The following is a 12751-nucleotide window of genomic DNA, read 5'->3' as shown; positions in this document are numbered from 1 at the left end:
CATGCTTTTTCATTATCACCAATAAAGCTATCAAATTCAAGAATAACATAATAGATGATTGTTCCAATTATCAATATTATTAGTACATAAAACACACCGTGTTTAGCCATTTCTCTCTTTACAATTACAAATTCATGATAAATGAAACTAGACTTTATATAAACCAAAAGAAAAAGTATGGGACCAATGAATTTAATGTATAATGTGTATAATAAGGGTAAAATTAAAATTAACATCAAATAATAATTAAGTTAATTAATTTTTAATAATTTTTAATTTAAAATTCAAAATAAATAAGAATTTGTAACAGTTACGTACACCGCAAAAATGATTTCTCTCTTTCCCATGTGATGTGACTTCCTTCTCGCCCAGTTTCTTCCTATCTCACCGATGCCGCATTGCCACCGACAACGGCCGCCGTCGCCCATAACAAATTAAACTCATTCACAATACGGACGGTTACTCCTATTCTCATCATATGCTCTCAAATTCTGGTGCCCCTCTTGCAGTCGCAGCCTCACCTATTCTGTTGCAATCCCTCCCGGCCGACCGTGCCGCCGACGCTGCCGCAGACTGTAGCTGACGCCACCACGGGTTCCCACATTAGCCGCCAAAAGTTCAATGACGCCACCGCTGTTTGAATTAACCGTGTAAGTATGGTAGATGTAACGCACGCGTGCTTGAAGGCAATATCAAATCAAACACTCAATTGCTTACTTTTGATTCTCACTCATGTCTCCTCATCTGTTCAAGCTTTTTTTTTTTCCATTTTTTGTTTTTTCAGTTTTATGGTTACATCAAATTATAAGACTCATATGTCAAATTATATATTTTTTTCTTTTTTTTTAATAAAAATTAAATTGTTGGATGATCATAGTTGCTTCTTCTGTTTATTCATCATCATCCTCTTCTATTTTAATGGTCAATTTATGATGGTCATTTTAGTAGGTATGCGAATGGTTATTTTAATTTTTATGTAGATGATTATTTTAATTGGATTGGGTTTAGTTATATATAATTAAAATATGTTAGATGTTCAATCCATTAGGTATGCAGATGATTATTTTTATCCTTAAGTGGATGGTTATTTTTACTAAGGGTGAGTGGCATGTGGCAAGCCAAACAGCGACAGTGAAGCAGGATGATTATTGATGAAGGTGGGGGTGGCCGACAGTTGAAAAAGAAGAGAGTATTTGAGTGAAATACTTTAGTAAATTAGGATTTTAGATGGTTATTTTTTTGAAACAACTAACTGAATTTTTTAAAAATTTAAAATTTAAAATTGGAGGATTTAAAATTTGATGTGAAATTATTGAATGAGAGTTTTTGAATTTAAGTAATCTGTGGAGTGATTTTTATTATTTATTTCTATTAGGCTAAATAATTAGCCCATTATACACATTATCAAGATTTTTCATCGTCTCTTTACCGAGATTAATATTATTAGATTCAGTATGATTCTTAAATTAATTATTAGAATATTTTTTGATTAATTTGTGTCCCTTCCCTATTCTAAGAGTAGTAAATTGACAGTGTAAGTTAAATAAAAAAAAATCTTCACTCTAGTATAATTAGTAGAATATTGTCGTAGATTACTTTATTATTTCAATTTTGTTTAACTCCTCCTTGAATTCAATAAAATAATAAAGGGTCATCAAATTACTTCACTCAAAATATACTCGAATAGATTGCAAAAAATCTAAAAAGTTAAAAATGTAATATGGATATTAAGAACAGCAAGGATAAAGGGAAAAAAACTGTTTTTATTTATTTATAAAAAGATTAAATATATCTTTTATCCTTAGTAATATCATATGGTATTTTTAAGATCAATAACACTACATGTATAAGTATTTTTAGTAACTAAGTTCAGTTAAATTGAGATAAACTCATTAAAAAAAAAAAAAGCGAGTTCATCACCTGTTCTTTGCTAAATACATAATTTAATAATAGTATAGAACAACCCTCCACTCACCAATTAAGAATCATACCTCTTCATAATATTTAGCAACGCTTCGTTAATATATGCTTTGAGTAGTGCTAGAGAGCCAATGACCTAAGTATACAATGTGTACAATAGACTAAATTTTTAGTTTATGAATAAAATGAACATCAGGCTTAGATCATTGGCTCCCTATACTTTCTCATATGGTTTAATTTGATCGTTGCCACCTTTATCTGTACAGGTTGGTAGCAATAAAATATTTTTATTTTTTCGTTCTGACCTTGCACTAAAGAATTTTAATTTATTTTTTGAGAATTATACTTAATATATATATATATATATATAATTCATATGTTTGTTTAGAATTTTATTATTTAGTTCGTAAAATAGCTTATTTTCAGGAAAATATATTTCTACAAATATGAGATATTTATTCTTATTTAAATGGTGATTATTTTCTATTTTTATATTAAATGAATAAAAATTTATATATATATATATATATATATATATATATATATTATGTTTATTACGGCTATTTTTTTAATATTAGTAAAAATGTGTGTTTACAATTACACCAGATTATTTAACTTCAGGTGAGTTTTATTCTGCTATAAACATTTTTTTTTACTTTTTATAAGACTCAAAATATTATTGACATTTTGTCTAAAAAATATAATTTTTTTTATTTTAAAATTTATGAAAATAGAAAACAGCATCACTATTTTGTTTTTTATTTTTTAAAAAATTTTGAAAATAAAAATAGCATCGCCATTTTATTATTTTAAAGAATTTAAAAAATTAAAGTTGCAGATCCAAACAATTTAATATATAACACATAATAGATTATTTTAGGAGATAATATCCATCTGAACCCAATATTAAAAAAAAAAAAACAAAAATAACAAAATATTTATAATATCCGAATATGATATTCATCATGTATATAAATATAATATTCTTGAAACTATATATAATCTTAATCTTAAAATAATTATAAGCACCATTTACTAGCTGGACTTATTACATCTCTTATAACATTTCTGCAACAATTTCTCGTTACCCGAAAACTGTTCTTCACACTTATCCGTGCACATTTTTATTGCACTGCATTTAGCAATGCATCTTATTATCAACAATGATTGGTCATTCTTACAAGTTTCACTGCATTTTTTGATACACACATCCATATCATCAATTACATCCTTATAAGTTGGCTTCCAACGCCATGGTATCCACAGAATTTGTGGACAAATAGTTGCAGGCTGTTGAGGAAAAGCTTCATGAATTTGTAATTTATTGTTTATTACTACAGCAATATATATAGCTATTTGCATCTCTGATAGCATTTCTCCAATAAATCGCCAGTACTATATAGTACTCGACACTGGAGGACGCATTCTCTTATCTCATTGCATTTATCACTACATTTTAGAAACAATGATTCCTTTTTCTTATAAACATCTTTGCATTTTTTCATACAGAAATCCAAATTTTCAAGCACGTCCAAATAACTTGGCTTCCAACTTCGATACTGAAATGGCGGCCGTTTAATACCGTCATGAAATTCAGCCATCACAGAACAAATAATTAGTACCATAATAACCAATATTTTTAGTACACTACACACTCTCTTTTTAGCCATAGCTCTCTTTTGGTTTTCTATTTTGCAAATAACAAATTTATATGGTTGATCAAAATCTTTCATATTATTTAATGTGATTCTCTAATTAGAATATTCTTGGGTTGTTATTAATTAATTACTGTCCTTTCCGTATATTGAGATTTGAGAATCACAAATTACCAATATATATAATGTTTTCATGTCAATATAGTGTTCCGTTGTTTTAATAGTTTGTTACTTTAATTAAACTTAATTGCCTCTTGAATTCAACGAAATTTGAGAAAATAATCATTTTATATAGTGTTATTTGATTTTATATGATGATAGGTGCAACCGTGCAAAACAGATGTTAAATTTAAGATACAAAGAAACGAAAAAGATACATACATATTAATAAATTATAACTCAAATAACATAATCTTTTTATTATCATTTAAAGATTGTAAATTTAAGTTTTTATTTTTAAATAATAAAAATAAATAATTTTTTATTTATCATTTAAAAAATTTAAAAATTTATTTAAATATATTTATATAATTAAATAATTATAAACAAACAGTATATCAAAATTAAATTTATAATTTTTTTACAAGAGTATTCATTCTTTATTAAGTTCCGCCTCTTGTCAAGCTCATCCTTAAATGCTCCTTGCTGTTTAACGAGTATAACCAGCAAAATTCTAAAAACATGAGCGTACTTAAAAGAAAACCCAAAAAAGAGAAAATCTTTTTTTGGGACTTTAGGTAATTAAAATTCAAAAATGTAGCAGATCAGATCAGACTTCATTCAAACTTCAAAATTTAAAGAGAAAAAAAAAACATAATAAGCAGAAATCAGTGAAAACAGCAGAATAATTTCAACAAATTCATAACTAGCAATAATTTCAACAACACAAAATCAATTATTTGATTTACATTCACATATTCACATTCAGAATCCGGTCGAATACTCAAATCACTAAACAAAACATAAAAGGAATAACCGAAAAAGTGAAAGCAGTGCCACTAACCTTCGAGGACAGCAGGACGGCGAGTGGAGAGACTACGGCGAGGGGCTACACGACGGCGAGCTGCTCCAAGCCTCGAACAGAGAAGCCAACGAGGATGAGGACGACGTGCCGAGCTAGGAGACAGGGCCTGGGTCAGGACAGGGGGAAGGACGGAGACGCGGAGGCGCCGACAACCCCGGACGACGGCGGCAGAACCTTTGAAGAAGCTCGGGTTTAATTTTTGTTTGGGGATTTTTCTGAGATCGTGAGAGTGAACAGGGGGAGACTTGGAGCACGACCACAACGCAGCGAACGATGGCAGTTTCTCACTCCCTGCGGCGGTGGCCTCTGAGCACAATGAACGGCGGCGGTGCTGAGTGTCTCCTTACGGCGGTGGAGGATGCTATAACAGGGTTGAGAGTTTTTTTTTTTTGACATTACAGGGTTGACTGGTTGAGAGTTGAGAGATGGGGTGGGAGGACAGCCTACTCCCACGCGAGGGAGTCCTTGGAAGGATATATGCAAGCTACAAGTTAGTAAGCCGGGGCTGAGAGATCAGATGATCAGTGGGTTGTCGATGGAGTTAGGGAATGGCAGAACAATCCGATTCTGGGAGGATAGATGGCTACCGGCTGGAGTATTGAAAGATATGTTTCCTAAGCTTTTCTCGGTCTCAACTCTTCATGAATCTATGATAGCAGACTGTGGCTTTTGGGATGGGCTAGTGTGGATTTGGAGTTTCCAGTGGAGGAGAGAGTTGTTCCAGTGGGAGTTGGACTTAGTACACCGGCTTCATGAGATCTTACAGTCATTCAAGCTTACAAATGGGAGGGAAGATAGTGTGGTATGGAAATTTGATAAAACAGGTGACTACTCAACAAAATCCTTTGTGCGAGTGATGCAGCAGGAAGTCCTACCGGAGGAGGTTACCAACTATAGCTTCACTAGTGCTGTTTGGAAAGGATTTGTCCCCCCGAGGGTTGAACTCCTTTCTTGGTTTGCGTTAGTCGGAAGGGTCAACACAAAGGATCGACTGTGCAGATTACGGGTTATTGACCAGCAGGACAATAGGTGTCTTCTCTGTGGTAAGCCTGTGGAAACCGCGTATCATCTGTTTCTTAGTTGTGAGATTACATGGTAGGTGTGGTGTGCTTGGCTAATGGCCTTTCAACAAAGGTAGAGCTTTCCGGGTACTTTGAAGGAACATTTTGAGAGTTGGACGAGCTTTACAGGAAGGAAGGTAGATAGGAAGAGATGGTTCACTGGATTTTTTGCTGTTATCTGGACAATTTGGCTAGAAAGGAATGACAGGCTCTTCCGAAATAAGAGTTCAAGAGTAGGGGACATTATTAACAGATCGTTTACGTTCTACGAAGAATGGAGTGGTGTTGAGCCCTTTGGGTGTTGATGGCCAGGTCACAGTGTCTAGGAGTTGTATGTTATCTTGTTTTATTCTTACTATAACTTTACTATCTGCTCCACTCTACTATGTTGAGCTCCCTTTGATTCAAAAAAAAAAACTTTTTTTTGTCTGCATTAAGTTATTTGTTCAGCCCATAACAATAAAAAAATAATAATAAAAATAAATTTAATTTACCTAACAATTTTTTATAGTAAGTTACTTTTTAAGGAGTGCTGCACTCTTGGCTCTTGTCAGAAGAGCATGTAAGAGACAAGAGCCAAGATATTATTCATCACTCATAAAATAAAATAAAATAAATTGTGAAATACACCAAACACCAACTTGAAAATATTATACATATCTATCTAGGGTTGGATTTAGGTCAAGGCGAACCTGGCTTCATCCAACCCATGTGCACCGTAAGGGAACTAAAAAAAGTATATATATTAAATTAATTTTAATATTATGTTATATTAATTATAAGTTTATTGTTTTATTTTTAATCACACTTGTTGAATTAGAAAATAGATAAAAGAAGCATCAAATTAAAATTTATAGACAAATTTAAATTCAAATATGGATATCAACTTCTTGGTAACAAGTTTCTTCTTTATAAATAAGTGCATTATAAATAAGTTTCTTTATAAATTATTGTTAAAGCATTAAATGCCCGATTTTCACCCGGTTTGAATCTGATATAATTATGACCCAAAATTGTTTAGATTTCATCAGATTTAGGGTCGGATTAAAATCTAAAAAATAAACCCGATGTATATTAAGTTAGAACAAACCCAGTTTTACTCAACTCATGTATACCTCTATATAAAATATGTGTTGGACAAATAATATTACACATCTAAATCTTTTTGTTACTTATATCATAAGTGCGTCACAATTCTCATAACTAAGCTAAGCTATTGTTTTCTACACTTCCCTTTACAAAACTCACTATGAGCTTTGTATTACATCTTTAAATTTTGAAAATAAACTTTTATTTTTGAGAATTTATTTTTTATGAAATTGTCTTTCAGCTTAGTCTTGTATTTTTTTAATCCATTTTTGAAACTTTTTAAAGTAGCGTTTATTATTAAAAAGATTATAGAATATGGTATTAGGTGGTTTAGATATATAGAGAGAAATCAATAAAAAATCTTATAGAATAATGTATATAATAAAAGAAAGACCAATAGCAAGATGGCAAAAAAAAATTAAAAAAAAAAATCATATACATAAAATAGTCAAAAAAAAATATTTATACATAAATTCTCTAATTACAGATATAATACATGATAAAATATAATGATTGCTTTATATAACTAACTTCATCTAGTAGGATAATGTTTTATTATTGTTATTATGGATATTGTATAAGTTGTCTAATTATGATTATGACAAGCGTATTTTATTTCACAAGTGAAACAGGTTAACCATTGTGCATGTGAGTATTGATGGCAGCAACAACAATTATTGAAGAGATGAAATCTAGTAATATAAATCCAGGTAATTAGTTATGGACTTTAGGACTTATGGTAGCATGCATGCATGTCTTTCAAACAATGATGTGGGCAAAGCTCAATTTAATGTTTTCCCATAATTTATTATTATTAGACTTCAAATAATCTAACTGAAAAAATGTATTTGAGAAGAATCTAATTGTGTTTAGACAGTAAAAGTAGGGGTGTGCATGGGTCGGGTGAAACCGGGTTTGATGTAACTCAGACTCGACCCAAAATATATACTGGGCCTATTTGTTAGACCCGAACCCGATCATAAACCCGATGAAACCTATACACTTTCGGGCCACGATTATACCGGATAAAAACCGGGTGAAAATCGGGTCGTTAACATTATATTACCTTGATACCTTCTTGTAAGTTAGCATATAAAAATATCCAAATTTCTAAGACTCCAACCATTATTTGACATCGTAAAATTCACTTAGAAAAATATAATAAGAACTAACTCTTCTCTAAAATTAAAGTATAACCATAATCAATACTAATATTGCCTAATAACACCAAATATTTAAATCAATACAAATAACACAAGATTATGCATTAGTCTAAAGTCTTATGCATTTTAAACATAAAATATTAACTTATAGTCTTATATATAATGACTAATAACACAAAATATTAAGGTTTGCAATACTTAAATTTCACATAATAATAGCCATCATCCATCACTAATAACACAAAATATTAATTGTGTATGATGACCGGGCCACCGGGCCGATTTCGGATAACCCGAGCTATGATCCGGACCCGACCCGAAATAATGACCGGGTCTACTTTTGAAACCCATACTCGACCCTAAACCCGATGAAATCACATCAAATTAGTCCCTAAAATGTTCCGGACCGGACCGGGCCGGGCCATGCAAACTCCTAAGTAAAAGTATCTTAGCTTTGATCTAAAATCACTCTTTAAAGAGTCAAAGGTACTTATCACTTTCTTAACCAACTCTATATTGGTAGAAGACAAATTTATTTTTTGTCAAAAAAATTCATATCGTTGATTATACATACAAAAATAGACCCATCAAAAGCTAAGTATACACAAATAAACCAAACATTATAAATATTGAATACAAGCTATCCTGGAAAGGCAATTGTTTATTTTGTTTAGTAAATTATCTTTTCTAAAAGTGTTAAACTATTGATAATTTTAACTTTAAAAGATATAAATTAATTTTATATTCATCAATGATTAGATTATTTAGTTTAAATCTTTCTAGTAAGCGCTCCAATTTTGTGTGTTAATGTTTTTTATTTTGTATTGGTTAGAGGATCTTCACTAATTTAATTGAAGACAAGCCTATGTGCTACTAAATATATCAATACTTTTTGGTATTTTTCCTTATACCCATCTTGAAAGCCCAATTTCCAAAACACCAAAAATATAAGCCCAAATATAATTGGGCCCAATATGAATCCAACCGAAACTTACACAACCGCCACCATAAACCTTCATTCTTCAGCTGCAGCTTAGGGTTTATAAACACAACTATCTTCTCTTTCATCTTCTTCGTTTCCTTTCGAATCCGAAACCTTTGTCTCCGTCGCCACCATGGTTCGTTTCACTCTTCTTCATCTACTTTCAGTTTCTCTACATCTGCTTGCTGCGAAGATTTCCTTTTTTTCTGTTTAATTTTTAATTTTTCTGATTTCGATTTGTTCTGTTGTTGTAGCCGCAAGGAGATTACATAGAACGTCACAGAAGGGACTATGGCTACCGCCTCGACCATTTCGAGCGCAAGCGCAAGAAGGAGGCTCGCCAAGTTCACAAGCACTCTCAAATGGCGCAAAAGGTGCTTACTTTCCACTTCTCAAGTTCAATTATTCTTTCTATTTAAACCTTTTTGCTGTTGTATTAGCTCGATTGTAATTGTTCTTTTGTTAATTTGATTTTTTAATTTTTAACAGGCTATTGGTATTAAGGGTAAGATGATTGCTAAGAAAAACTATGCTGAGAAGGCACTGATGAAGAAAACGTGAGTTTTTTGTTTTTTTTTCTGAGTTTGTTGTTTTACTCACTTATGTTATTGCTTAGCTTGTGATTTCTGGTGGAAGGGCTGCATTTTCATTTAGAAATGAAACTATTTGATGTTGTCATTTGAGATCTGAATTTTTATTTATATTGTATTATTTGAATGGCATGTTTATTTAAGTGTTTTTGGGTAGTGTTGCATTCTGTAGTTTGTCATGAACATGATTATAGAGTTGTAAGTGTTACATAGGTTCTCAAATTAGTGAGATAATTATATGGTTTCTGTCACTGTTGTGTATCAACAGTTTGGCTATGCATGAAGAGTCAACATCTAGGCGTAAGACCGATGATAATGTTCAGGAAGGTGCTGTTCCTGCATATCTTCTTGATCGTGAAAATACAACTAGGGCCAAGGTATGTAACACATGCAGTATTAAAAGTCCTGATATAATAGTCTCTTTGTATATTTAAGCTGAAAGCTCTTCATGTCTAGGTTCTTAGCAATACCATTAAGCAAAAGAGGAAGGAGAAGGCTGGGAAATGGGATGTTCCTCTACCGAAGGTGTGTTTCCATTCAATACTCTGCTGATGTTAAATTGAAATGTGCTTCCTATTTGCTTTGTTTTATTGACTTAACTTTAATTACTAAGTGTATGCTTCCTTGTTTCTTCAGGTACGTCCTGTGGCTGAAGATGAAATGTTCAAAGTGGTTCGGTCTGGTAAAAGAAAGAGTAAGTATTTTACATCTTCCATGGTTCTTCACATTTTGCTGTCCAATGTAAATTAGTGGATTCAGTTTCTCAAATTTCTGGTAGTGATTTATGCTTTTGCCATTTTATATACCTCCTCATGTTAATTTGTTTGCTGAGCAAGAATCATTCTCAATCCTTTTTTGTTTCTTTGTCTGTGGCATAATGTTCATAACATGTAATGCATCTGAAATTTAATATTTGGCTATTTTGCAGCCAAGCAATGGAAGAGGATGGTCACCAAAGCTACTTTTGTTGGGCCTGGCTTTACCAGAAAACCACCAAAATATGAGCGATTCATTCGTCCAACTGGACTTCGGTTCACTAAAGCTCATGTCACTCATCCAGAGCTTAAATGCACCTTCAATCTGGAAATAATTGGGGTGAAGAAAAATCCCAATGGCCCTATGTACACCTCCCTTGGTGTCATTACCAGGGGTACTATAATCGAGGTATTTACATTTTCTGCTCTTATAGCAGTTTACTTTTATAATCAATTTTCGAACAAGTTGTGCTGATGTGTAATGCAGCATTTATTTTTATCAAATTGTGTTGCTCATTTCTCCGCATACGGTTAATTTAGGTGAATGTCAGTGAACTCGGTTTGGTCACACCAGCAGGGAAAGTTGTTTGGGGTAAGCTTATTTGTGATCCCCTTTTTCTGGTTTTCTTGCATCTGATATGAAATTTCAACTGAATGATTAATTGGTTTGTATGACAAATGCAGGTAAATATGCCCAGGTTACTAACAACCCAGAAAACGATGGTTGTATAAATGCCGTTTTGCTTGTTTAAGGCTATATAATATTAAGGATTGAATTTCCAACATGGCTTCAAAAGCATTGTTCAAGACCCTGCTATGTTGTGTGGAGAATCTTGGCCTTGTATCAATGACTGTATCCATGATCAATTTTTCCAGAGTTACTAACTTTTTTGGTATGAGATTTTTGTCCGGGAAAATATTTAAAGTTTCTATAGTGTCTCTTGGTTGGACTACTGACATAGTGTACTTAAGATTCAGACAAGTCATGTACCTTTTAAGGAGCTCATGTGAAAAATGTTGATATTATTTTGATTAAGCTATTCAAATTTATAATTTCTCCTTTTGGCATGGACTGCAATTGTCTTGCATTTATGTTTAGGTGGAGAAAGATATCATCTGATTCATCTCCTATATGAAATTCTAACAATGAACCAAGATTATTGTTAAATGGATAAGTAACGAAGATTCAGAGTTCAAATGAATAAAAAATTCAATTAACTCTCTCAAGGAACTAAAACCAACGACAAAGACACAAACAGCCAGAAGTTATTAAGCAAAATAGCAGCTTAAATAAATAAAACTTTATACTTTTTGGGTCATTCATAGGCTTCTTCCTATGAAATCCAAAGAAGTATGGATATTTCAATGAGTTGTTGAATCAAGGCATCTTTTGCTATAGACAAAAACACTCTTTCGACAAGTATTTTTGTAAATTTTTTTATATCTTGTATCGTATAATTTTTAAAGTATATGAGATGAATGAATACTAAATGATCTTGAGTTGAAAATGTGCAAATACTTGAATGTGATAGTCTCATCACCCCTCAAAGCAAACTGTACAAAGACTCACATGACTACATGAGGATGACAAGTTATAAAAGCAAACTTGTCTTGCGTATGTGCTTACGTAAGCATATTTTGACTTCCCTAGCTAGATATCGTTTATTTTTGTGACTGAAATAAATTAAGGAAAAGTCTAGGGTCAGCAACTTTTGTATTTTTTTGTCAGTATTTAACCATTAAAATAAAAGTGAGTAATCTCCTACCATTAGATGTAATTTCACACCATTAAAAATATTATCGATGGCCAATTGATGATTACAAAACATATAAAAAAAAACAAAACAAAAAAAAATAAGGAACTGCTTAAATAGAGGGACAGTACCGTTTAAGACTACTCTTAAACTCAGTGGTGCAGCCACATTATAGAGAAGGGGGCAATGCCCCCCAAAATAAATAATATGTATATATAAGTCTCAATTTTTTTAGTTTAGTTCCTTTTTAATTTTTAATTTTTCTTTCTTCTTAATTTATATTTTTTATGTTGGCCCCTCCCAAAAAAATTTCTAGCTTCGCCCTGCTTAAACTCCTCCCAAGGTGAAGGAAGCTCCACATGCGAAAGTTGTTCATCGCCATCTTTGTTATAGTTAGATATTGTTTAAAGAGCCTTAAAATGTCTTTTTTTTAAATATTTTTTAATAATTAAAATTCAATACATATAATCAATTAAATCATATTATTTTTGTTAAAATTATATCAGATAAATTGATTTGGTTGAAAAATCAGTAAACCAAATATTAAACCGATCTAAATTAATTTTTTTTATAAAAAATGACTATAATAACCCTATTATAAAAAATAATTAAAATATATATATATATATTTAAATTTTGAAAACCTAAATTCTAATCCTATAATAACATGGAAAGAAGAAAAAGATTAAGATTTAGGATTTTTAAAATAATAATAATAATAATAAAAAGAGTATTTTACTCATTTTTTATAATAAAAA

At 31.5% G+C, this 12751-nt stretch overlaps 1 protein-coding gene across 1 annotated transcript; it reads left to right on the top strand.

The window, feature by feature from the left end:
* Nucleotides 1–8911: 8911 nt before the first annotated feature.
* Nucleotides 8912–11307, top strand: LOC107626346 (Ribosomal protein S8e family protein). The gene is made up of 9 exons (XM_016329212.2): nt 8912–9030; nt 9149–9268; nt 9384–9451; nt 9753–9861; nt 9941–10009; nt 10121–10178; nt 10413–10648; nt 10780–10831; nt 10924–11307. The coding sequence occupies exons 1-9, from the start codon at nt 9028–9030 to the stop codon at nt 10989–10991; spliced, it is 783 nt and encodes a 260-aa protein (XP_016184698.1). The 5' UTR covers nt 8912–9027; the 3' UTR covers nt 10992–11307.
* The last annotated feature ends 1444 nt before the right edge of the window (nt 11308–12751 follow it).

The sequence above is a fragment of the Arachis ipaensis genome, chromosome B2 (assembly GCF_059453495.1).
Source record: "Arachis ipaensis isolate K30076 ecotype BB chromosome B2, ASM5945349v1, whole genome shotgun sequence".
NCBI classification, from domain to species: domain Eukaryota; kingdom Viridiplantae; phylum Streptophyta; class Magnoliopsida; order Fabales; family Fabaceae; genus Arachis; species Arachis ipaensis.
This window is presented reverse-complemented; position numbering and strand designations above follow the sequence as displayed.